At 39.5% G+C, this 27,612-nt stretch overlaps 3 protein-coding genes across 4 annotated transcripts in view; 1 reads left to right on the forward strand and 2 right to left on the reverse strand.

Moving 5' to 3' along the window:
- Window positions 1-13,328, reverse strand: part of vgll4b (vestigial-like family member 4b) — a 43,165-nt gene extending 29,837 nt beyond the window's left edge. The window contains exons 1-2 of the mRNA XM_040115541.1: window positions 13,271-13,328; window positions 11,823-11,896 (exon numbers count right to left, since the gene is read on the reverse strand). Of these exons, the coding sequence (XP_039971475.1) occupies window positions 11,823-11,886 (64 nt within the window). The 5' untranslated portion in view covers window positions 11,887-11,896; window positions 13,271-13,328. The remainder of the gene's footprint in view (window positions 1-11,822; window positions 11,897-13,270) is intronic.
- Window positions 13,329-14,524: 1,196 nt separating this feature from the next.
- On the reverse strand, window positions 14,525-21,494 carry tamm41 (TAM41 mitochondrial translocator assembly and maintenance homolog). Of its 2 annotated transcripts, XR_005709827.1 has the most exons (9): window positions 21,028-21,494; window positions 20,157-20,339; window positions 19,595-19,687; window positions 19,091-19,241; window positions 18,472-18,617; window positions 17,525-17,690; window positions 16,790-16,852; window positions 16,019-16,178; window positions 14,525-15,907 (listed from the first exon to the last, which is right to left on the reverse strand). XR_005709827.1 is itself a non-coding variant. In XM_040159509.1 (8 exons), exons 1-8 carry the CDS (start codon window positions 21,163-21,165, stop codon window positions 16,087-16,089), a joined length of 1,032 nt encoding a protein of 343 aa, XP_040015443.1. In that variant the 5' UTR covers window positions 21,166-21,493; the 3' UTR covers window positions 14,527-16,086. The 2 variants fall into 2 exon arrangements, 1 of the variants encoding a protein (XP_040015443.1); XM_040159509.1 differs by having other exon boundaries at window positions 14,527-16,178; window positions 21,028-21,493.
- syn2b (synapsin IIb) overlaps window positions 21,438-27,612 on the forward strand; it is an 86,431-nt gene continuing 80,256 nt past the window's right edge. The window contains exon 1 of the mRNA XM_040159508.1: window positions 21,438-21,467. The gene's annotated coding sequence lies outside the window, so the exon portion shown is untranslated. The remainder of the gene's footprint in view (window positions 21,468-27,612) is intronic.

Consider the following 27,612-nt stretch of genomic DNA (forward strand, 5'->3'; position numbering starts at 1 on the left):
GAAACATGATCTTAATGTGCTAGGGTTGCAGAACAACTCTCACACAGGCAGAGATCAAAGGTCAAGTCCTCTTACTTTATGGCGCCCTCTGTTGAAATACTATCACACCATTACTGGCTCCGTTTACATGGTCACATAATGGATTGAAAACTTTTATCCCCGCTGAAATGTGTTGTCTCAACTCTTGGTTTCAGGGCGGTTAAATGACTGGGACTTTTTGACAAACTTTGAGGCTGTAAAAGGTCTGATTACACGTATAATGCCTACAAACACCTGTATTTCAAGTTATGACACTATAACTCAGTGTTTCACAATTTTTAACCATCTACGAATTTAAAAATCCTATATTCTCACTTTTCAGATGAAACCTTTAAATATCCCTGCATCTCAACAGCCACCAGGAAACAAACAGAAGTTCAGCTTTCTGTGAAGACATGCACATCATCTTTTTTGAGCATTCAGGGGCAAAATAACCGAGCTGCGACAAGATACTGTCACAGAGGGTTTCTGGGAGTGCTGGACATATCCTCAACACTCACTCACAGAGGAGGAAATATCAGGTTGCTGCACCAAAACAATGACAACAACAGGTGATTGTGTGGAAGCAAAGCTATGCTGTCATTTCCCACCTTTGTGTTCTCTCACATCACACTTGTTGTGGCTGTGTTCAATTTCAACCATTATTCATTTTGTGCCCACTAAGATACAAGCGTGGTCAAATTCTAACACTTTTAAACGCTGTATAATGAATCTGTATTACAATACTTCCCCAGAGAAGTATTTCTTTATTAATGAAGAATATGCAGAGGGCATAATGGCTGAAAAAAGATAAATGCTTGACAACATGGAGATAACTGCAAATCTTCCACCAAAATGTACAAAACCCAATGCTTTCTTTTTTGTGTTATTCCCTCCAAACATTAGTAATACTGTTGCTTTTTAGACTGTAACAAGTTTTTCATTTAAATTCAGAGTATCCCTTTGTAATCTGTGATATAAAATATTTTTTAAAGTTTCTTTTTTTAAATTTAGCAGTTATTTGACAGCTTGTAGTTTAGCTATAGACAGAAATATTTGGAGAGAGACCGGGTTATGACAAAGATCCCTGGTTGGAATCAAACCTCAGACGTTGCGGCCATATGGTAAACCACATGCCTTTACCATAGGCCGAAGGACACCCCCTGATATAAATGTTTCTATGCGTTGTGCGAGTTTGGTCTACATTAGTGACCGTAATTGATAAAGGAGTAGCTCCATGCTGTAGGTTGGTATGACATCGCAGATTACAGATAGATGCAACCTCTGACAGACACCTGTTCATATAAATCTTGGTGTCATAATGTAATCCTTCTATGTTACATTCAAGTCGCATTCCACCACCAGTGTACAGCGGCTTTCAGCGACCAGAATCGGTCCGCACATGGCATCCACCTGGAACGTCGACCGCACAGGCTTTTTGACGGTTGAGACGAAGGGGGTGCCGAACACCATTCCGGTTGGGGATTCACTTTCCATCAGCGTCGGCCTACTGTTTGTACATCTTACAGCAGTTTATGCTTGGAAGATAGTCTGTGAACTCTGATATCACATAGTAGTGCAGCTTAATAGGAACCTTATCACCTGTTTACCCGTATCAACCATCATTGTGATTTCTGAGTAATGTTATATAATCTGCTGCAGTGACAGAAACAAGATAAGCCACCTGTGGCCTGTGGAAAGCCTTCTCTCCCAGCCAAGACATCTAAGTCATGTGTGACCTACTTGTCCCTATAGCCCATCTGTCTTGTTTCTCTTTTGCCATTTGAGCAAACTGTCTCACTCTTCTTTTAAACTGACCTGCTGTCTATTTGTTCTCCTGTTTCAGTTTTCTTCTCCCATGCTGTCTGCACTTTTTGCCCTTTATATTTAACAAAGCTCTTCACTAAAAATGCAATAACAGGTCTCTGCAGCATTTGTTAAGTATCCATCATCTTCTTTCCTCCAAATCTTTTTCCACCTTCTGTCTCAAACCATAAGTGCTCTCCTCCACTCCTCACCTCCTGCTTTACTGCCAAATTTTGTTTACAGCGTAAAATAAACATATGCCAGGCACCGGCTGCACTCTCACTTTCTGGCAATACAAGGTTGAATATCCACAGTATGTTTTTACCAGAATCCAACTGACCGAAATACAACTGAGCAGTAGGTTGAGACTCAGACGTCTCATATAGAAAGGAGAAAGGTGCACGTGTTATCTTTTGCATAGCAGTGACATTGGTTTTCAACAGATCATTCACTCTTTCAAACTAAAATTAGGAAACACATGTATCCGAATATGTTATCCAACTTTGACATTGAGGTTGGTCAATGTTTGTTTTGCTACTAAGTAAAGGAAGATCAAGCCTTTCAAATATATCACATTAGACAGATCTTATTTCTGGTAATGGAAAATGATTGCTGCTTCCATTGTGCAGTGGGACCTATGACAACATTCTTGCCATGCTAACAATTAACTGGTAGCAAACTAACCCCAGGGGCTTATCATGTATTGGCCAAGACTGCTCCTACATGGAACAGCAGGCTCTGTGCCACTACCACTCATGTCCTGCATCTGTGCCTGGATTAAAGCCCTGGTATACTCAGATGTCGTCAACACAACCTTATCACTGAATGCCAATGCTACAGATACAATACATACTTTTCTGAGAGGAGTATGTTCCAAAAAATGTCGGGTATACCTATGTAGCACCCTTCCTATTTTCTTCAATCTTCAACAAATCAACTGACTTCACTCAAAGGGCAAATCTGTATGTCTCAGCCATAATACTTTTTTTGCATTATAAAGATAACTTTTTCTTAGATGCAGTGCAATCCTTTTTCATTTAATTCTGACTAACTATGGCGGGTGCTATCAAAAAGAGAGGAATGTAAAGTATGTGTGGTCAGCACAGCTCTGAGAAAGTTCCCTCACTGAGACAGCAGCGCTGGTATGGGAACAGCAAGCGTGGCACATACTGAGTTGTGCTGGATACTTCAACTTTTTCAGTCCGGATGCCAACATGAAGGCAAGTCGCTTTGACCAGGGTCCCAAATTCAAGCAACCCCTATTGACTATTTGACTCAGGCCCTTGTTTAGGAAATTTCGATGCTCAAGTGAGTTTGGGAATCTCCACCTAAGCAAGGTAATAGCTAAAAAAAAGTTCCAATTAAGGTGGGTGACCTGTGATACAATCTTATTCTGAAAGAACAGATTTTCATCTTAATGCATTACCAGGGAATCTTGTCACCGACAGGTAAAAAGAAGAAATGGTGACAAGTGTATCCAAGAAGAATGAGGCTGTCTACCCCCTCCCTGGGCCAGCAGAGGATTTTGCAGTGATGGTGCGTGCATTGGAATTGAATTTGCCATAGCAAATTTGGGAGGAAAAAAAAAAAATCAATTAATGTTTATATCTGAACATAAATGAAATAACAAACAGCTGGTGAAAGTATATCACTTAAACTACATCTTTTCTAACTGTTATTTAATTGTACATGTGATATAAAAACAAGGAAAAAAAATCCTATGCTTTTCAGTCGAAGCGCAAATCCAGAAAATGCTGTGTGCAGAGGAAAAAAAAGGTGGATTATATTTAACCCTGTGACTTGGCGTAGCGAACCTTTGACACTTCACCTTTGACCTTGTGACCATGGTGGCCCCTTGCCCCTCTAGTCTTAATGGCCGCCCACTGAACCACGACACTAACAAAGCAGTGACGATGACGTAAGTGCCTGTGTGCATGTGTTTGTGTGTGTGTGTGTGTGTGTGCCGCAGCACACAGACAAGTAAGTAGAATTGCAGAGGGAAGTAGGGGGGACAGAAAGATGAAGTAGGAGGAGGGTACGACTGCAAGAGACAGACTGATGGTAAAGGGAAGTGATTGGGAAGCTGTCACTTGTTCCAACCAGCTTTTCATACACCTTGGGTGATTTAACTTTAAACAAAGCTCTCCTTCAGAATAAGGGCTGATCAACGACTGGTGAGCGGCACATACCCGGCATGCATGAGTAACCCATGTATGTGACAAGCCTTTCTTCAGCCTGCTCCCCATTCTTTTTGAAAAAACAAAACAAAATAAATACATCATTTTGCTAATGTAAGTAGGCCACAGTCTCTGTTTTTTCAGATCAGGACGACAAAAGGGCAAAATGTTTTATTTAACAAATTGTATAAGCATTTACAGATAATTAAACAGGACACCACCCCTTTGACAGGTAAAACATTTAAATTATGATACTGCAACGGAGTTGAATGCAACATAATAGCTCAGGTTTCGAGAAAGTAGCTGGTGATTTGACTGCAGAAGCCATTAAATACTGTATGTCCCTGGAAACTTCAAATTGGCATGCTTGATGTTGATTGGAATTGAGCAACCAATAATATTCATTAAAAAAACAAAACACACACACACACACACACACACACACACACACACACACACACACAATGATATAATTCTGTCCACAATAAAGAGAATAGATCCCCTGCAAAATAAAGCAAGGCACACTGCTTTTCTTTTTAAAGTACAAAAGCGAGAATGCAGTCAATATGTGTCAATCTTGCTGTTAATCATTAGGCCATGATAATAAAGCATTTTTAACTTTTGTACTTCAGCAAAGCAGTGTACCATGATTATTCAGAGAAATCCATTACGATTCTTGTGGGCAGTACTATGCCTACGCCTGCATCAGGATCCCCCACTTTGCATTTCACTGCTGTCAGATCCTGGTAGCACTTCCTCCTCCGTTTTATTATTACACAGACACAAATTAGGGTATACAGATACATTTTTTATAACAGATTATTGGCGGACTTTTGTCAGCTTTGTCCATCGCAGTGCTGGACTATGATTAGTTACACTGCAACCCCTCTTATACTTTGTCATTTGACCCAACCTAACCATTAAGGAGCAACGAGCAAACAAGCAGCGCACCTACTCCTGTTCTGAGGCCTTGGTCAAGGTTAATGGCAAGATTCCTACAGTAATACCGCACACACTGTAAATGTCTTTTGTGATGACAAAAAAAAAAAAGAGATAGAATGGATGTGAGAACAAGGACAGGAGTGTAACAATAAAGTCAATGTTAAATTTTAAAGTGTTACTCTGTACATCGTCTTTACATCACTTTGACCTAGTCATCCATGAGATCTTTCTAGCACTTGTAAAAACCTTTGCTGATAGCCAATATTTATCTACTGCAGACTCGTTGACCCACACAGATAGGAGGCAATAACTCAGAAAGCGTTGACAGTTCTGACATCATAGTACCCCATTTATCAATGACACGGCAACAGACGCTGACTGCAAAACTAGTGGTGCTTGAGAAAGTAGCACCTACAGTCTTTCATACATGCACCTCAGTTTTTTGATTTTTATTGCACACAGACACGAATTTGAGCACACACATAAAGGCTAAACAATGCAAACTCAGTCACTTTAGATACCATTGTACTCTGCTATGTTCCTCACTGTTTTGTTTATGACTGTTATGTTTGCTGCAAACTTCTAGCATAAACATTTAGTTCTAAATCAAGGTCAGCCAGTCAGACACTTAGTAGACAAATTGGTGTATGTCTGATCATTTTATCACAAGGCAGGTTTTAGTTGGTTCAGTGGTAGCAGGTGTGCCTTGTCTAATGATGTGTTTTCTTTTAAAGACAATAAAAATGAAGTTCATCTGTGATATTCCAGGAAAACACAAATATAACAAATATAAGTCTGGGTAGAGAATAAAAGGACTGAACCTATGTGTAGGTTGCGATACAGCAAGGAAGCTACAGCCAGAAGACAGTTCACTTAGCTTAGCTTAAAGACTGGAAAAATGGAAAGAAGCTAACCAGGCTCTGTCCAAGAACATCCACAAATTGGGGCTGTCCCAAATACCATTTCTATTCCTTCAAAGCTTCAGTTAGAATTACCTGCGAATATTCAAAGCTTGACCAGGGGGCTGGGGGGTGGGGGGCTGATGTTGATGCTACATGTTAGCATGCAGGTCACATACTAGTTTCCTTTGGCATATCTGGCAATCAACTTTTTTGGGGTCATCTTCGCAAATTTGGAAATTATTCCAGACGCTTTTCGACATCTTGCTAGCGTAGTTTTAACTTGTAGGCCTGTCACGTGGTCCCAGTGTCAGTGCCCCAGTGTCAGTGCTGGTAATGTTAGTTGAGAGCTGTGACACACAAAAGGATCACTAAGAATAAATGTCCTTGTCTGAGAATAACTAATAATGATTAATGTTGATGCATGATGAATATTGTTGGATTACTATTTCTTATTTCATGGCCTATTTGGGATTTTTGTGGTAATGCATATATATATATATTAAAAAGAAAAAAAAAAACACACGGCATTTGGATGTTGATAAGAATGGCAACAGCAGAAGCCAGCAGAGGCATTTGGGTCAGCCCTACCACCTACCAGTGCTTTTAAACTCAATAAAAAATCATTAATTCATACAAAAACCAATATTCAAAATGACAAGCTGTGATTTTACAGATTATTATGGCCTGGACTATTTGGTCAGGAGCAGTTAACTCCTGGGGTCTTGCTGTCACCATGAGGTTGCCAACCCACTAGTGAAGACTCCAAAAAGTATTAAAATATTCCTTTAACACTGTTAAACAGATGTAGGCTAATGAACAACAAATACTTGTGTGCATGTTTTATGTTTCCAATGCTTCGGAAGTTTTGACAATGTTAAAAGAGAGCTCACACTGGTTTTTGCAAACCTGCAAAACGAGATCACACAGCTTCTTTTAGTGTGACCAGCTGGGTTACAAAGAAATGCAAGGTACAGATCACGTGTTAAAGTTTAAGCTCTTTTAAATTTCAAACACCTTAACAAGCCATGCAGGGAAAATGAGTTATAGAGATTTAGTTATGCTGTTGAAAATCTGTATGCTTACACTACTAGGGTTTAATTGTTTAACACCTATGTCATTTTACACTGGCTGCACTGCGAGAAATCTGTCAGAAACCTGGAAAAGGCTGGAGGGCAAACCCACTCCTTGCTGCAGAAGCTCCATACACACCCAAAAACCGAACCTATCACACCCACAGGCATTTATTCTCGGCCAAGAATACTCTTTTCCTCCAGGTGTGTTTAGACAGAGTGCCATGATGCAAGGTCTGCAATTTCACTTTTAGCGTTGATCTGAGTTTGCACCATGAAGCACCAACATGTTCTGACTAGTCTCAACAGTTCACTTAACTGAGAGGACTACTACACCACCCTTTAAGAGTTTAAAATGTGCAAAGTCTGATTAACCAAACTTTAGTTTGGTTAAAAATGCAACTTTAAGTGTGGAAACCAAAGACTAAGACTGCAACCTTATAAGATTACCCCTGCAAGTCTTATCCACCTCAGTGTGGACTTTGCATTACATGACCATAATGACCAGATTTAGTTCCAGTTTGCCTGCCTCTCTTAAAAATCAGCTTTCATAATATCCATTCCATGAACATGAAAAGTAAGAAAAGCAACGAAGGAGATGAAAATCCAGCAAGGATTCAGGATTTGATTCAGTTTTAATTTGCTCGGTCATACCTGTTGCTTCATGTAAGCACAAGCAGAGCTTTGTGAATCTGCTTCGGGCATGTCATGTTTTTAAATTTCTGTTCCTATTAAAACAAGACTTAAAGAGTACAGACATGCTAGCAGCTCTGTGATGCTTAATGTCTGCAAAAAATTTCACAGCAATCCATCACATAGTTATTGAGATGATTCAGTCTGGACTAAAGTGGTGGAATAACAAACCTATAAACCAACAGACCAACATTGCCGGCAATAGAGCCATGCTGCTAGCACAGGTAACAAGTAATAATAATAATAATAATAAAAAAATCAATGTTTAGTGGGCCATCTGCCTAATTCTGAGCCATGCAGGAAAAGACTTGTTAGTGTATGGATAAATTTTAAATCAAATTACAAACCCGTCTAGCGCTCAAGGAAGACGCAGTTCTGACAAAGTTGACCACATTTAACTCCAGTTTAACACCGCGTTATGCCCAATTCAGACAATGGGGATCAGTTTTAACGAGTAAACAATAACCAGATTTACTTACATACATCCAAGGCCAGATATTTATACAGGAGATGGCAAAACAGGAACAGGGACAACTGGCAAAATCCCACAATGTAATACAACAGCCTTGCAATGAATATGACAATTTAAACCCAGAATGTTCCATTTTTGTTGAGACTGATGTTGAATCGGCTCTATGGCGATTTTAAAGGCTGCAGTGTTTGGTGTTGCTGCATCAGAATGTATTATACTGGAAGGTGTTCCTGTTATTTTCTCCATCACCTGGAGTGTCTGCCTTATTCATTGCAGTACAATAAAGAAGGGTCTGTTTTAATGGGCCGCTTCCCTTAGACCAGAACCCTCACTAAGAGCTAGGAAAAGACTGCCGGTGTTTGAACAAACCATGGAAACTATAACAATCAACGGGGGATTCTGTGTGTGCATGTGTGTGTGTGTCTGTGATTGTGTGTGTTTTCTCTAAACAAACAAGCAGTATTTCAGTGTACAGAACTAGAGCAGAGGGCACTGTATAGATCTCAGTCAACCACCTTCTCTTGGCACTGGTTCTTCTTTTGTTGTGGTTCCTGTCAAAAACAAAAAGGCCATATAGGGCCCTAAAACACTGCCCTTTTTTGGAATGACTGGCTTTGATTTAACATCCAAGAGACAACAAGCATTGTCAGGGCCTGCTGTCCGGCAACATCGCTTAATTCACACTAAAACCAAAGAAATGACTCAAAAAAAGGTATTAAAAATGCTTGAGATACAAACAGTAATATTTGGATCTGTCCTTGCAGCTGAGTTGTTTAGGGTTGATTTCAAATACAGGTCTGCTTCCAGGAAGGGTGGAGCACTCTACAAGATCTTCCAAGTAGCCACCAAAATTGCTATGGAGGGGTGATGGCAAGTATTAAGCATTTCCCCACATTCACCTTTAAATATAAGGTACAGATTACTTCGCTGCTTTTTTAGTAAGTGTGTAATTACTCTATATTCAAGGTCAGGACTGTTTGACTTAAGACCTGTGGTCAGTGTTGCTCACATACATCCAACCAGAAGGTGGGAGTTCACTGACAGCAAGAATCAGCCCTGCTGAAGTGTGGACATGTAGCTGGTGTGAGAGAAAGTGTTTTCTTCTTCTGGGATCAAATCACATTATTGGATCTAATTGCAAGAACCTTATCTTGTTCGACATTTTCTCTGATCTGTGATCCCCATTCTTCTACCCTTTGCCCGAAGGCCTTTAGAGCAGCTATAATCAGTATTTTTATAATCACCATGGATCAAATGACTACGTGTAATGTCAAAGAAGTCACTCATAGTGACAAACCCACAGAGTATTATCACTGACTCTACAGTTCCCCTCAGCTCAGCACTTGTTTATACTGCTCCCAACTGGCCAAAGACTCAGATTTAATTTGATACACTTAATATTTAGTAAATGCTACAGTATTTGTTTATACTTCATTTAACAAAATTTGTGTTGTTTCTCAATATTCTAATTGTACGACTGCTACTTCTGTCTACTCTGTCTATACGACACCTATTGCATATCTGAGTTTTTTTCCTTTATTTTCTACATTAAATACTTTGTGCTGGAATTTTCTGATTCAAATCCAGGATCAAAGCATAGTGGGTCAGATGTTATGAAGACTGTTAATCCCTCAGGGGCAAACTTGTGATTTTGGGGTATCTAAATAAAACGGACTTGATTTGAACTTGCAAGGCAGAGTATAGATGTAGGTCTAAGGTTGTGATATTTCAGATGCTCATAACTGTGGGCTGATGCCTTCTGCTCTGTGAATAGCTGTTGCTGCTATCAACTTCTCCCAGGTATTATGTGTGCAAACTTCAGGTATTTATTACGCAGCAAATGAGTTTTCCGTCAAACAGCCGTAGTTGATCTGAGCCAAGGCAGAAGATTATATTTCAGGGTATTACTGTAGTATATTTTCCATTTTTGAGTCAAGCAGCACGACCTTGGACAAATACATTATTCATGTACTCTAATTTCATTTCCCTCAAGAAAGCATTCGTGCAATTATCTGAGAAATTAATTTCCCGGAGAGATGAGTTATCTGCAGGGATGTGGTTTGAAAAATTGAGAAAAGCTTTTCATTTCGATTTCTCAGTGTTGTGAACTGCAGCACTGGCCCTGACAAGCCCCACTCAGTCCTTCTGAGTTTAGGCAGCTGTTGTGAAGACAGGCCTGAGCCTCTCCCTGTTCTGTGGCAAGTGCTCTGGTGTCAAGTGCTGCAAAGGCATTACAAAGGCTTGTCATAAATGCAAACAAGCAGGCAGAGGTTATTGACTCAACTGCCTGTGGGCCTGGTTGTCTGACGGACTTGCAGTTAGTCTGGCAGACTAGCTGGTTGGTTGACTAGCGTAATAGGCTAGCTGGCTCACTGGTTCCACCATTTCTTCTGCACTATTGTGGAAACAGGTCGAGTGCATTGTCTTTGGACAAAGAGGACATGCACGACCCACAACAAAAAGCGACATCAGGGCAGAGGAAAAAACAAAAACACTGCAGGGGAGCGAGGGAGCAGAGGAGGAGGAGTGGAGAGCTCCCATGCCATTTTACTCAGGAGTGCAAGGAAGCAGATATTCAGCTCATTTAAGCCGAAGCATTGTGGGAACAAGCTGGTGACATGGGAGATGTTACAGCTGGAACTCTTTCTAAATATTCCCAATCTCTCTGCGCACCAATGAACCCAAGTGATAATCTAACAGTACATTTTCCTGTATATATAGCGTATACTCAAAGTTAATCCCATATTATCTAATTTGTAGGAACTTGAAGAAATTTTGTAGAGGGTATGTTTTCTCAGTATGAAATGGGTTTCACATCAGCAAGCTTGCACTTTTACTAAATTAAAATACACGCTCTTCTTAATGGAATTCAATACATCATTTAGCCTCCTTTTAAGAATCCAACCTATAGTGCCCCCTGATGATTCAGGAGCTTTAAAAATGAGTAAATCCACCTGCTTATCAATCCTAGCTATTTCTTTCTACTATGGTGGATTAAGTCTAAGCGCTGCAGAGCCAGAGAGCAATTATTGAACACCTGACACATCATCTCCAAAACTGATGTGGAGAATACTAAAAACATAACTAAACTGCCACCTCCCAACGGTGCAGATTAATTATCGGTGGCATCCACTGAATGTTAAGTGTCCTTGTAGGTTTCACTCAGCCCTGGCGCCTGCTGGTTGCAGAGAGGCCTGCTGAGAAGGATTGGCCATTTCTCCTTAATCTTGGAAGGAATTTTTTTTTTCAGCAATGCCAGAACTCCTTGGGCATGATTAGAAGAGGAGGAAGGAAAAGACGGTAGAAGATAGAGCAGGAGAACTAAGACTGAGGCAGGGAGGCTGAGAGGGGACTGAAAAAGAGAGGAAGATGGACAGAGATCAACGAGACAGTGACAAAGACAGGAAAGTGAGAGAAAGAAAGTTAAAGTAACCAGTAGCCAGTAAAACAGCAATGAGAAAGAGACACACCCCTCCCTTATTCCAGTGAAAGCAGTCTGGATGGCAGTTGGTCTTATTTGCCTGTGCGTCTGCAACTGCAAGCTTGCACAGCACAGACGCCTATTGTCTCCTGTCAGAAAACAGGGCTGGGGCTTGTCGCTGAACATAATGTTGCACTTCATCGATATGAAATGCAACTCTAATCATACAAATAATTTGTCCACAATTCACCTCTTGACAGCACAGGCCTCCCGAGAGGCAACCAAACACAAGCGGCACCCCAGCATTGTGAGAAAACTTACTCTCTTCTTCATTGGCATGAACAAATGATGCTGCTCTTGACAGAACATCCAGTGGTGTCTCCATGCTTGGATGCCTGCGGGACAGAGGGGAGGGCACAGAGTTGAAAATGTTGACTTAAAAAACTGTTTTTTTCCTTCATCTCTATGTAGCATTTTATGCAGAAACTGAACTAAAATTTGATGGATGCCATGTCATTGATAGCCTCAAAAGTGTTCCAACATCTCACAGGTTTCGAATTACAGATAAAGTCATTAATATTCCTATAAAGACTTTGACTGTGTAACATTTGCAATTTTTTGATAACAGTGCCAATACGATACCTGACTTCCAGTGCACACACTAAAATTGGACTGTTATAAATGGTGTAGTTCAAATAATATAAATCTAATGTTTTTCTGCAAAACTTTTTTTACACGTCTCAGTGCATCAGTGTTTACTGTTGTCTTCACAGAAGAAGCTCTACAAGAACTTCACCTTTGTACAAGACCACAGTTTTCCCTTATTTAGATCTTAGTGACCTAAATTTACTCTCATGACAATAGTCTGAATCCTATTACTGAACTGAAACTGGCTACGATAACATATTACATCCAAACAGATATTCAATCAAACAGTTAGCCTTAATTCAAATCCGGAAGTTCATAATCTTTGACTTGTCATATTTTAATTAGTTCAAACAAACATATTTTAAAAAAAAAAAACAATCCTGCAGCTTCCGACTAAAGTGTGAAACCTCGGTTTTATTCCCCCACTACCTCCAGAACACGCCGTCTACTTGCCGCGCGTAGAGAAAACTTCTGACGAGGCCGACTCGGGAAAAGTGAAACCGATTATGTTGGCAGCAAGTGCGTCCATTTTTATTCTCACCAGCCGTGTATTTATATCAGCCTGACTCAGTGCTTCCTTATCAGTTCTCCCTCGAGAGGTATCCGGGCAGGTCTACGGCAAAGTGACCTGCCACTAACCTGAAGATCGGCACACAGGGGGGAAGAGATGTGGGCTGATTTCGTGATTATTTGGTTTCACTCTCTGCCCCCCCCCCCTTTTCTCCCCACGTAAAGGACAACAGAGAGACAAGTAAAGGTCCCAGAGTCTGTGGAGGAAAGCATGTGGCTAAGAGGGGAGGGTTTTGGGGAGGAGGAGGGGGGGGTCATGACATGAGAAAGTTGGGGACCCGCCACTGCCGCTTCATACAGTGAATGAAACCTCAACCATCAAAGCGGATATTATTAGTTCAGCCCTCATCTTACGCCTCTTCTCCAGGCTGTCTCCATTTACAAGCTGAATATTTCTACAAAAAAAAAATATATATTAAAAAAAAAAAAAAAAGGAGGGGGGGACCGACTTGGACCCACACGACTCAAATAATAAAGAGCGCACTCTCATCCTACAAACCCCCCGAAACAATGTCAGTCAGACACAACTTCATGTTTGGTAGCACACATACCTCCTTCAAGCGCCACTTTGGTATCTTCCAGTATGATAACGTCCACACAAGAGATAAATGAAAACAAATATATATATATATGTATATGTATATGTCCCACAGAAATAAAACAAAACGCCGCGGCTACACGGTCCCGTACGAGGGAAAGACAATAGTAGCAAAGCCGTCGGGACAAACTTGGTTGTAAACGAGGAAAAGGAGGAGGAGGGAGGGAGGGAAGGAGGGAGGGAGGGGGGGGAGGAGGAGGAGGAATGCCTGGAATGATGGAATTCAGTTCCTAGCAGGTGGTGAAAGTGAGGCGCGCTGATTGGTGGAGGGCTGGAGCAGTGATATCAGCATACATTACGATAATAGACCGTTGCATCACATCCTCTGAAGGTGAGGCCGCCGTCGCCGCGGCCGCCACTCGGAGGGACTCGGAGGTGATGAGACGTTCCGCGGGGATGAGGCGGAAGTCCCTCCCTGGACGACTACTGCACGGGAGCCTCCGGGCAAAGCGGTTCCAGAAGTGGTGGATGGAGGATTTAGGGCTTCGCTGACTTACGTAAAAGTAGCAAAAAATAAAAGGTAAAAGTACAAAGTAAAAGTTCTGCGGTCAAAAATCCTGCTACGAAAGTATTAAAATCAAACTGTCTTTTTAAGTATCAAAAGTGAAAAAGCAAAAAATAATGAGGCGGAGTTCAAGCACCTCACAACTGTACTTAATTACAGTACTTGAGAAAATATACTTAGTTATTTTCCACCACTGACAGCAGAGTTGGACTATGTGTGGAGCTGTAAAAATGTTGTGCTGGACAGTGCCAAAGAAAGGCATGTGTGCTCAGCAAACCGTCCCAAAGTACATAGAGATTATAACAAAAATGCAGTAAAGGCTTTTAGATTATTAGGCATTAGAGGATGTGATGGGAGCCTGCCTTACAGTGATTCATGGCTGCCTTAAAATGATTCATGTGTCCATAGCTGAGGACATTTTCAAGTATGACTAACGATGCAGTGGTGAATACAAGGGTGGACAAACAAAACAAGCGACAGGAAGTAACCGGTACAATCACTTGTGACTGTACTATGATGGAAGAAGGACCAGTAGACCTATATCACTGTTTTGATTAGTTATGTTTTTCTTTTAAAGATGTTTTCTTTGGTATTTCTGATTATGAGAGGGAAAGGAAAGAATTCAGATTTTATGATTAACCTTATCTTTTTTTAATGGCCAAAATCTACATCCTTAAATTTAGACTCCTCTTGTATTTAAAAATGAAATTTAAAGGTACAAGTTTCCCAGAAACATTAAAAACATAAAAACTCTGAAATCTTTGGTGTACATTTGTGTAAATATATATTTATTATTCTTTTGATTTGTACTTTGTTTGTTTTGTCTATTGAGTTTGTGCACCATAATGAAGTTGTTTTAGTTATATACAGTATGTAATATCTGATTAAAAATAACATTAACACAGCTGACATTTTGACATCTTTTAATGTGTCTAAATGTCCTCTGTGAAAAAGCCTGTAAAACAGATGAATAAAAAAGAAAATAGAAATTTTCTCAAACAAAATCACACACTAAGAATAATGTGCTTTTTATGACTGGAATGAATGTTTCTCCTCAATCTGTCGTAGTGACATTTTAACCCCCCCCCCGCATATTTGTTATGTTTTGTTATTTTATCTTGTAAATCCGGTGTTTTGTGACATGATGTAATTTGTGAATATGCTAATATACAGTATATTTTCACTATTTCACTAACCACTTTGGGATTTTTGCGGACTAAAAAAAATCATGGGGGCATAAAGGTGTAATGGTTTGTTTTAACAATTAGAAACATTTTTTAAATTGATAAAGGATAAGACAGACTTCTCCTAAACAGCTTCTCAAAAAAGTGTGACCCTATTTTTAGTTTATGAATTCTGGCTGAGATGTGGTGCAACTATCAAAAAAATTCTTAAAACGTAAAGAGTTAAGAGATCAAAGATTTGAGATCTTTGGCAAGGAGAGACAGAGATAAGGAGAGAGAGAGAGAGTGTGTGTGTGTGTGTGTGTGTGTGTGTGTGTGTGTGTGTGTGTGTGTGTGTGTGTGTGTGTGTGCGTGCGTGTGTGTGTGTGTGTAGCATATAACACTAGTCCACAGCTGAAAGGAATCAATCAATGGTCTTTTTTGAATACACTGATGAAAATTGCCCATAAAAAAAATCTAGTTCTGCATTATCTCAGCACTTTAGATGCCCATCATCTTGTTACCATGGTAGCACATTCACACAGAAAATGCTCAGATGTAACACATGCATGTCCAAGATGAGAAGATTCTGTCACGTCACAGTAATTTCTCCGTTATACTTGTGGTATTTGTTGCAGTGTAGTCCCTTCAGCAGTTCCTCGCCAGTCACTGTGTGATTGTGTGTGCCATCATCCGCAAAGGTCCAATCTGTTTTAATCTGAAATGTCACCCATAGTTCTGTCTGACTTGTGACATGTCACCCTTTATTCTACAACTTTTATGAATTGCATGATAAAGGGCAGTTGAACAGGTGATTCTAAACTATTCAGACAGCCTTATACCTGGTCAATGATCCCGTTCATACAGACCATGGGGTAACACAACCAGAGGTTAGTGGGTGATTGTTCCTGCCACAGTTTGTCTGAGTAAAATCAAAGGATAGACGTTGATTGTCAGACTGTCGGTTATAAAGACAGACAGGTAAAGTAAATAGTTAACAGTATGACATTGTGGGAAATGTTTAACTATTTACTTTAGATAAAGACAGACAGGTTCCTGAACCCATCTTTTCACAGACAGGTAATTAGTGAACAGACAGGTTCAGGACATCTGAGACACAGACGGCTTCCTCCTCCAGCCCTTCCACATCTTCATTAGTTTCTTGGAGCTGTAGGACACTGTCTTCCACAAGCCTGAGGGGGACCAGGACACACAGTGCATTGAACATTAACAACCACATTAGAGGATCAATATTTCTACATTTAAACAGTTAATCCACAGTTGAAGGTTAAGTACACAATTTAAAGATGTCTAGTTTGTCCAAAACATCATTTCCATTTTTTTTTTATACGATTGTCCATTTTTCTAAATAAAGGTGAGAGGCATGCTTAAAGGCCATGTTAAAGGGATAGTTTGACATTTTACTTTGACAAACACAAATTGTTATATTTACACCTTGGTTTTCGTAAAAATTAAACAAATGCAATATAACACAGGCTGATTTTGTTATTGTTGGACAGAGCCAGACTAGCTGGTTCCCTGTTTCCAGTCTTTATGCTAAGCTAAGCAACTGGTCGCTGTAGCTCCAAAGTTTGCGTGCAGACATTAGAGTGGTATCAATCTGCACATGTAAGTCTCGGCAAGAGAGCAAATAAGCGTATTTCTCACAATGTCATACTATTTTTAACTATTTATTTTAAGGAAACTGAAGCATCAAACCAGCCTAAACAGTATTAACACAACCTGACAATGTGTAATCTCAGAATTTGCCAAAATATCAAATGAACAGGAAAAGAGTTCTTACCAGCTGTAGCAATGCCTTTGATACTCTGTGTTATACTGGATGATTTCACAATAGATGAGATACCTTAGGAGGAAAAAAAAAACCTGCTGAAACATTGCAATTAAGAACGCACTTAACATCTCATCACTCTGCAATATGATTTTATGACTGCTACTTATTGGCAGAGCCTGTATAATCTACCAACAAGAACATTGCCACCTGCAGAGTGCATTTAGAATCAATTTATTCTATCCATCTATCTCCATCTGGACCAGAACCTTTTTTCCTGCTTCCTGCCTTATAATGGTGACTAATGAAATCCGTCCATCCATTGATTTGTTATTAATTATTTTTCAAAGAAAACAGGAGTGACCATGAATGTTGCAACTGCCAGTGGGTGGCATGGGGGGATATTTTCGTTTGATTTACTACTCGTTTACTTATCCATCAATACATTACATTTGGGCATGTTTTTTTTACAATATACTGGCTGTGCTAGTATGTTAGTATAATTCCTAACATCATTCATTTGTAACATGATCCTACTTTATCTAATATTCACCACACGATACTGGCCTCGATTTGTAAATCCTCCGTGAACTGTATCTCAGACCCCAGTGAATGAATTTGAATTAAACATTTTGGGAGAGAGTACTTTTTCCATCCATCTCTCACTCTCTCTCTGCCTGCCTCTCCCTCCTACCTATATTTTCCACCACCTCTACTTCTACATCCTACCCGTTCTTGCCTCCGTACCTTGCTGTACGACAGCTCCACAGTCCGGGTCCTGAGCCACCTGAAGCAGGATCTCCTCCACGTCTCGGTTCTTCCCCGGCGGGTCAACCAGCTTTGTGATCCTTTGCTGGAGGGTACGTGGCAATGCCATCAGCTGGATAAACTGGCCCTCTGGGCTTTTGTCCACCTGCAGGTACACAAGAATAAATACACAGAATTACATATACAGTAGACTGAATACGGACAGCTGCACCAACTATCACATCTACAGTGGTCAGATAGTCTAAACAGAGTTAATTTTAAATAGGATTGAAGAGAGTAAATGTATCTCAAGGTAATAACACTATATTATTGTTATCTGCCAATTAAAGTATGCCTGCGTTGAACGTCCTAACCTTTTGCCGCACATTATACCACCTGTAATTTCTAGTATTTTTAATATAAGCTACAGAATATTGTAACTCAGTAGTAACTCAAAAACTCAGTAGGAATCTGTTTAACCTTTGAGCCCAGATCCTGTGTAAATGTAATCTTGCCCTCCAACCCTAATTAATTAAAACAGACCAATACTGGTCACAATTTTGTTAATCAGTTTCCTTTTGTAAATAATTCTAGAACCATTTTCATGCAAGGCATGACGTTACAAATTATTAACAGCAATCAATCATGGAAACACACTGTTTCAGAGATGTTTGGTCAGGTTTGTAGATGGTGCAAACGCCTTGAAAATCCACAAAAATCTACTGTAGAGGAATTAGATTAATGCGTATTTTCACATTAATACTTGTGGAGTTTTTTGTATTATACACCATTTTGGTCTAAGGATAATGTAACATGAGTATCAATGTAAAAAAGACAAAACTGTAGATACAGCAAATAATGTCCAAGTTTAGCTGTGTTGCTTAAATATCGAGTGAGATGATTAAAGTAGGTCTGTGTTCTGTGTATGTGTGTTCAACATGTCTTACCTCAAGTTTTCCTTGCTGAGGTTTGTAGACCACTTGAGGGCAGTCCCGCAGGATGTTGCTGTACAGAATCCTGAAGTGCTGAATGTTGTCTTTGACGATATTGGACACCTTGGATTTGTCTTCTCCAATCACCATCCTAAAATCTCCTTCAGAGGCAAAGACAAAACGTTTTCCCTTCAGTGTAATAATCGTCTTTGCTGGTGTTCAGTTTCTTGCGTAAATTTCCTGGTAGGGTTAAAATACTCGTTACCTCATTTATCAGGGCTTTATCTTCTGCCTATGTTGTGTGGGGAAGCTACATGGCAACACTCCCCTTGTTAGCACATTCTCAGCATGTAAACATTTGTAGGGTTAGCTCATAGGACATTAATTTACCTGCTTCTATTTAACGTCATTACATCTGACCAAATCAATCACATTAGTTTTGTGTCTCAGGATACTAGAAGCATCAGTCTAATTATTTAGAGCAATTTATTTGCCAGCCAACTACCTCAGAACCACAGGCTTTGATATCATCTCTACTATCTTTGAACAACAGTGGTAAGAAGTGCACGTGTGTGTTGCAACTGTGTATGTGTTTCATTTTCTTTAGGGTTATGTAGTTGTATGGGTTAGTTACCGGCATAAGAAAGGCCAGCTATCTGCAGGAAAAGGTCTTCTTCAGTGAAGCTCTCTGGCAGCATGAGGAAGGAGGCTGTCACAGCACTCTTCAGGTTGGCCACCAGAGCAGCACGGAGCTTTCCATTCTCATTCTGCACCAGCATTTTCACCTGCACAGAAACACATACACACATGCATGCACATATGCATATAAGCATGGATGCATGCGGTACATTTGTGCACATACATTTTAGCAAAGCATGAGGAGATTTCATTGAATACTGTATGTAATTATTTTGGTAAAGTCAAATGGGCAAAAAAAAACCTGTAGTGAACCCTTTTTGGAAAATACATTCCACTGCTTCTATATATTTTCGAACAATTTCGTCAAAAGCTGAGAAACCATTAGACTGGATTGACAATTAATAGTTGGCACAATAAATAAATAGTACAATAAAATAAACAGTTTTAGACAGTTTGGATTTTCTGAGGGATTCAGTCACAGTCTAATCATGATACTGACTGGTTTGTGAAGGCGTCCAGCAATGTACATGGTCTTCCAGTGCATCAGGTCATCTATTAGAGACTCTGTACTAATCACACCATATTTGATTATCTGAGAAGAAGAGGAGAGGGTCATAGTCATATGTAGTTCGTACATGTACAGTTCTGTTCAGACAAAAAAACAAAACAATAAAATGAGATATTATAAGATACAAATATTTAGCTTTCAAGTTATAGGAGAATGCAATGTTTATACTTTACTAATTTTATTAATTTGCATCTGAAAAGAGACAATCAATGTTCTTTTTAATTTACATTCCTTTTTTATGTTTAAATACAAGGTCGGTCTGATCTCTGATGCCATCAGCTGAACATATATAATTCTGTTAACAGTGCTTATTGTTGGTTGAACAAATACTAAAGTCACACCAATCACAAAAGTAAATTCTTGTGAAAAGCAGACACAGGGTGAGTAGCTATGACAGGTTACAAATGAACTGAGGAGATTTCAGAAGAAAGTGAGAACTGGACAGCTTCCTTTTAGAAGACAAGAAAAAAAGATGCCAAGATATGTCATTTACCCTCCCATCCACAGGTACCAGCGTGTTGTAGTATACCGCAGCCCCGTGTTCATTTTGTATGGAGCTGATCTTCGTGGGCCCCAACAGCTTGAGGATGGAATAGTGTTTGCGGTTTTGCAGCAGATTCATGGTGTGCCACGTCACTGGGTCGTCCACCGCAAACACAAAGTCCAGCATGTTCTTCTGTACATATTAAAAGTGAAAACAATAGGGGACATCACATCTTCCTAAAGCATGAATTAGGACACAGATTCTAACCAAAAATATTACTGTATTATCTACTTTTAGTGGGATCGTATTGTGGTGATATGATCACATGTTAAGTAAATTTTGTAGTCAAAATTAACAAAACTGAGCAAAGTGCAATAAAAAAAATAACACAATGAGTTATTGAGTTACTGCTATACATGTGTGGGAAGTTTTGGGACAACTTCATTATTTTACATTACATGTTTGGAATTAATATTTGGAATATCATGATGCAGAGTGTATTTATATCAGAAACATGCTGATATTAATATAGTGTTAGTGATTTCAAAGATTCATAATAATACAGTGATACTGATTACCAATATCCATATTAATGTAGTGACACACTTCAAACACACTGCCCACCCCGTCATGTACTAGTACTGAGCCTTGCTCCTTACAATATGCAATTTTCACTGTTTGTAACATTGGACACTACAAGACAAAAGACAGGAAACACATCATGACAAGTGTCTCCTTTTTGGAGAATGGGACATTAGCCTAACTCTATTTATTCAAGCATGTTCAGTCTAGAAAGGCTATACTACAATGTCACTGTAACGATGCTGTACAGTTAACTCGCAGTGCAAAACTGTTAACTGGCAGGACAGGTGTCTCTTACCTCCATTTGACCTTGGCTGGTCCCATGCTGCTTCAAAACGCCAGATCCATAGGCAAAAGCTAAGCTGATGTCCTGGGGAAACTGTGACAGAATCCTTCTGTAAAGCACGCCGGTGTTGTGCAAAGCTAGAAGAGTCATTTTGAACTAGCTTGGACTGTTTGTTTTTTTTAGCAGCAACACCAGCTGGTTTATAAGCGGGATAACCGACTAACTAACGTATAAAACGAAGTTTCGGCCGCGTAAAGTAGGAGATACATTTCAGTCGGAGGGGCTCGGTGCCGCTAAGGACGACCACAGCCACTAGATAGCATCAAATATATCAGTTTTATCGTTTAACCACGTCCACCAGGTCAGTTTGAGTATTGACAGTCGACTAAAACATACGTCACAGGGTCCGCCGCGGGCTGGGGCTTCACGGGAAATGGAGTCAGAGATGGAAGGTAAGCAACGTGAAGCGTTAAACTGGCGTTTAACCGTCGTTAAACTGCCTAAACAATGAATACTTTGCGACTTATCTTATGCGCAGCTAAGTCTATGATTAAATGTAGTTGTGAAATATAAACTGGACATCACATTGCTGTATTGTTTATTTTTTTTTAACAAATTAAATTTAGCCAGCAGAGGGCGGTTTTCTACCAAGTTTAGCTAAGTGGCAATGATATGCTGGTAGGCTGGTATGCTAGTTCGTGAGGATGGTTGCGTGCACTCCGATCAGAAGCCATACGCAATTGTACCAGCCACTTGTCTGGTCTATTATTCATTGTGACAGTCCTACGAAAAGGGAATTAAAAAAAAAAAAAAACAACTAACTTGAAGCCACACATAATATAAATACACTCGGTAGGCAGTAAAATACAGCATAAATACACTCGGTTGTCAGTTTATTAGGAACACATAGCTAAAACTAATGCGGTCTAATACAATAATACTGCAATAAATGTTCCCTTAATTATGGTTATAATGTTCAGTGTTTGTCCAGACTGTAATAGAGAGGTGCTGATTCAACTGTACGGTCATTTTGGAGCATGTAGGTTTTGGTGCTGTTCAGTTGTATTGCAATATATTGGCAGGTGACTCTATAATTTTGTCCACCCCCATTTTTTTCAGAAGTTAGTGTTAATTGCGAGAGTATTCATATTTTATCATATCATATTTTATAGATATGTTTGTCTTGCATTTGCCGCCCTTTAGACGTTTTCATAGAGCGTATTAAATTAGCTGCACGTTTAGTGCTGACCTGAGCAGTCATACTTTCAATCAGTTTTTTTTTTTTTCATGTCAAAGAATAGTCTCAGTAAAAGTCAGGGCTGAACAATCAATGAGATTAGTTTTTTTTTTCTATTCAGAAGTTTCATTTTCTGTGGTTCTTAAATGTTGTATTGCATTACCTAGTTTATGAAAAAAATCTTTGAGAATTTAATAATCCTGAGTAGATGATGACCAATGCTCCTGTCAGGTCTCAGACTTTTATATTTGGACTTTAACCACTCGAGATATTGAAAGAAGCCATTGAAAGTACAAGCGAATTAATCGGTTTTTGACACCAAGCACACTATGAAAGTAAAATTATTTTTTATGTGTGAGATTCCTGTCAAATATACCTCGGAAGCAGTAAAAGTCAAAACTATTGTGAGGCCATTATAAGTCTTCACCACAGCAGTAGTCTTGAGTCTTGTAGGTCCAATGCTCACATCTATTTGAATGAATTAATATTGAATGTATATTCATGACAGTTAGCAATATGTCTGTAGCTCATTATGGGATTGTCAAGAGTGGGATAAATGTTATCTTCTTAGTAACTGCCGTGAGCCATCTTTTCAGCCAAATTAATATTGATAAGGTCACTGAATCCAGACTAACAAGCTCACTCACTGTGCTAAAGTGCCTTGTTAATTCAGGGACAGTGAACCACAAATTGGACTAAAAAGGTATTTTTTCATTATTTCATCTCATACTACATCATGTAAATGTTATATTAACACTTGTGATCATGACTCTAGAGGTGTGCATTAGTCCTTACTCTATATGCAATCTGCTGGCCTCTGCCCATTTCTCCCTCCCTGTAGTTTGTAACTACTATGGCTGCATTACTTTATGAATGTATAATGTCATCCTCATAGGATTCATTCTGTATTGTATTTCTATTGTTAAATAGTCCTTATTTGGTTATAATTTAGGGGCAGTTGCTGTAAATTTAATGGATTAAGCAGCTTAATCCAAGAACCTGTTAAAATAAACTGAAACTGCATACATTTTAACAAACATTTTTCTATTTAAAAATCAACCAGAGACTGTGCTTTAGCAATTGTTTAGAATTGTCTTTCTGGCAACCTCACAAATGTAAGTCAAATATTCATTCTCCTTTATTGCTCTGGTTTAGTTTCCACCAACTTCGAAAGGAAATATCTGAAGATTTAGTGACTATGTTAACCCAGCTAGTCTCTAACTTTGTCTGTCTGTCAGCTGGCTGGTACTGGATAGGTAACACAAAGTGGATTAATCAACTGGAAACAAAGTTGATGAGAGCAGCGAGGCTGAAACAAAACAGTACAATTTTGGGCAGAAAACACTCTAAACTCGAAAACGCTCCCTAGAGCTGAGGGGATTTGTAGAGTTGAGTGAAAATTCTCTGTGGGTTTGTGAGTGACACTTTTCACATGACACATTAATCTACAAATGTTCTTTAGCTCAGCTTTAAACCTGCAATAGCTTTTTTTTTTTTGGCCACTTGGTGGCAGTGCAAAAAAGTTGCGAATGACAACGGTGAATTGACATATACATTTTTTAGTTGATAGGACAAACCTGTTAGCAAATAGTTACTTGTTTACACATCCAGCAGTTACTACACAGTATAGCCAACTAAATTAAGGACTGAAATAGATGCCTTTCATGCTCAGTGTTGCTAATCCCAACAGCAAACGTATCGTGGCACAGAACGGACTAGGTTCAACACAGGTAGTGAGGCAAAGAAGAAGGTTGCAGGTGAGTAGACAGGAAGAAAGAATGACTTGTAAATATATTTTGCCAACCACAGTGAGAATTCACTCATCACACCTCCATCTTTTCTCATAGTGTTTGTGTGGGCCAGTGTGAAAATGACTGCTGTGATAGGAATGAAAGCAAAGGCTGCCTTTGTAACTTTTGGTTTGGAACAAGAACAACTAACTAAACTTGTGGCTATTGCGCATTGATTTTCCAATTTTGAAGTGATTTGGGCAATGTTTCTATCTCATGGTTTAGTCTGAAAATGCCACATGATTTTCAACTTACAGTACCTCTCCTAGAGTGTGAGTGGCACCTCAGAAACAATTCATTTAGATATCAACAGCTTTAATAGGTATGGCTTGGCAAATACCCAGACTGCAGCTCATCTGTTGCTGTTTAAGCCTAAATATCCATCAGTCCTATAGTTTACAGGAATTTCAGAGGGTAAATTGTGATAAAACTTAAGCTAAAAGAAGAGGAATGCAGATCGCACTTAATGGTGCAAATCCTCAGAGGCAGTTTAAAGTTCACCTAATATTAACACACCACACACGTATCCTATGCAAGTGAGTTAAAACACAGATGCAAACATACACATATACACATGCACTAACTAGGAGAATCTTTTCAGCTTTTGCACGCCTGTTGCCATGGAGATTTCCATTGCTGCCCATGCCTAGTGATGGAACATCAAACGAAAATGCACCATTAACTCCACAAAACCACACACGTCTCTAGAAGCACAGCTGCTCTAGAGCCCCAAGAGAGGAGAGAGACAGAGGCTGTTGCTTTTATCTTACTCCTCAGAAGGGTTACGGTGTCACCAAGCAGGGAGTAAGCCAGTAATATTCATAATATGGGAGTCGGGACCGAGTGAAAGCCAAACTAAACTACACAGTTGAGATAAAATGAGAGTTTGAGTGAGAGTGTTGCTACCAATTTTAATCTTATTTTGAAGTAGTGTCAGTTGATATTTAATGGCACAGATTCTCAAATGATTATTTAGATTGTGCATATAAACATTATTTAGGTCAATGGTGTTTGTGGTAGTAGAAGAGTTAATGTAACTATCACACGAGGGCACTTAATAGAAATTGCCATAAAATCAATACGTGATTTCAGGCTGGATTTTTCTATATACAAGTTTCATTAGCTGTTTTTATAGAGCACAGGCACAGGCACACACACACACACACACACACACACACACACACAAATACACTTACAAATTCATAAAACCCAGTAATCTAGGAATTTTCCCGCCTGAATCTTCTTTACATTTCTCATGCAACAACACCTAAGTATTCATCCTCTGTCTATACAATAAGACATAAAATCTGTGGACAATAACTATGTAAATAAACATGCACATTAATTTTTGACAGGTACAGTACATCTTTATTTACAGTAAATACAGCAATACTATTTAATATTTCATGTCTAAGGTATGTGTATCAGATAGCAACGTCATCAGGTAGTTTTTCATGGTTTACTTTTGGTTATGATGTGATATATTAGCTAAACATACTGTGTCAGCTGCACTGCACTCAGTTAAGAATGGTTCTCTTAATATTGAATGCAAGCTAACCGAAAAATGTAGATTCGACCGTCTTAAGCTCACCACTAACTGAAGAACATTTTCATAAATGCCCACTGATAGCAGATGCTTCTTCAGTTCACTTACATTTGTGGCAGCTGCCCCTACGGAGCATTTGTTGTTGGCATCTTGTTATACATTGATTGAGACAGATTAAGGCCAGTTGTGGCTTTTATTTTGTTTTTAATTTTATCATTTTAAATGGTACTGGCCATTGTGGTGGCCCTTGTAAAAAGCGTTGTAATGGAGGGTTAGAAATTTAATCCTTTCCCCCTTAACAACTAGACAAGATTTGGACTACTGATACAAATTGTTGGTTAAAACACTCCACCACTAATTATAGTACTTTTGTGTACAATGTGTTCGCCTTATATGCCAAACTCTGCAATCAGTTAACTTTATTCACCATCAAACTGAGCCTTGTCTAGCCTAGCACTGCTAGCTAGCCTCGACCAGGGGGAACACCCATCCTGATCACTAAAAACTATCGTAGCAGTAGTGAGTTGGCTGTTTAAATGTTTAAGTTGCATGGAGGTTGTACTAAATCATCGGCTCTACCTTTCTGTGCATGTTATGAACTGCTAACCAGTAGATTTATAATTTTTGTGTTGCTCTTATTGTTGTACTTGCCCTGCCAGCTTCTGCTCTGCTTGTTGCCATGGCAGTTTTGAATCTATCACAAATATCAGCATCAGCCTCTTCAGCAGAGTAATTTTTTTTGGATGAGTGTGCATGTGAATGTATGTGTAGTCTACAGAAGCCTGCTTAAATGGTGCTTTAGGGGATTTGCTGCAGAGTTGCGTGTGGGTGTTTTAATCTCGTAGCTCCATCCGTCCACACAGCACTGTTCAACTTCATTCAGAGAGCTATCTTTTATAATAGCTCAGCTGAATCTACACTATGCCCTGAAGTAGCTTAGGAGGCTGGAATAGACTTTTAACATGTTTTTTTTCCCTTTTCTTCTGATGTTTCAACTGAGTCATGGCATCAAGACTCATTTCTAATGTAAGAAACATAGTGAGGTGACTTCTGTGAATGTCTACCGTTGTAAAACCTTGCGTTAAAATAGGACTAGACAATGGCACAGGCCCAAAATAACCCTGTTGCTTCCTGGGTTGTGCCCCCCTGACAGTGCATTTGATATTGAACCCTGCAAGGCAAACTTCCATTTATTCAGTTATTATTCTCCGGTATTGGCAGCCCCATTAAGCTCAGGTCATTAATTAATTTGCATTTATATGCATGCCCTACTGAGGATGTAGCATGTATAACATCATGTCATGAGCACCTACCATTGATGGCAGATGTGCATGCAGCCCAACTGTTCTGATTTTTCATGAATTATCTGAATTGAACCAGTGAAACCACAGGAGATTTGACCCTTACATATTCACCCACATCCACTCGGGATATCTGCAGCAAAGCGCCCTAAGCAGCATTTAACCAGGATCATGCACACACACACACACACACACACACACACACACACACACACACACACACGCACCAACAGTCAAATCAGGAAATATGTAAATATCATATCCCCATCAAATATAAACAATTTTCCTGCACCTAGTTGAAGAGAAATCACATTAATCCTTTTAATTACAGAATGTGTGTGTGTGTGTGTGTGTGTGTGTGTGTGTGTGTGTGTGTGTGTGTGTGTGTGTGTGTGTGTGTGTGTGCGTGTATGCGTGTTTGCGTGTGCGTTCATACTGGCCTTAATAGTGATGACGGTCAAGACAGAGGGCTAGATGTGTTTGTATGTCAGCAGCTGTGTATTTGAGTATGCACTTGTAGTTCATGTGTGTTGACAGATGAGTGATGTCCTTGGCTTTGTGGATTTGCTACGTGTGCGTATCCTTACTGTGTTTCCTCCAACACAGCAGCACAAGACAGTTCATATCTCGTCTCTAAGCTATAACCATACCAGAGGAGCAAAGCTCAGGAGAGTTGGAGAGCCATAATCTTTCTGTAGTTAGAGTACCTCTTATTTCAACAGA

This window comes from Xiphias gladius, chromosome 21 (genome assembly GCF_016859285.1).
Source record: "Xiphias gladius isolate SHS-SW01 ecotype Sanya breed wild chromosome 21, ASM1685928v1, whole genome shotgun sequence".
Taxonomy (NCBI): Eukaryota; Metazoa; Chordata; class Actinopteri; order Istiophoriformes; family Xiphiidae; genus Xiphias; species Xiphias gladius.

Bases quoted from the DNA above. Each gene is read 5' to 3' on its own strand.
- tamm41 (XM_040159509.1), bottom strand. From the start codon at position 21,165: ATGACTCTTCTAGCTTTGCACAACACCGGCGTGCTTTACAGAAGGATT. The intron at 19,688-20,156 runs GTAAATGACATA...TCTTCTTCTCAG, and splicing joins TGGTACCTGTGGATGGGAGG to ATAATCAAATATGGTGTGAT. The intron at 18,618-19,090 runs GTAACTAACCCA...TTGCCTCTGAAG, and splicing joins AGCTGGCCTTTCTTATGCCG to GAGATTTTAGGATGGTGATT.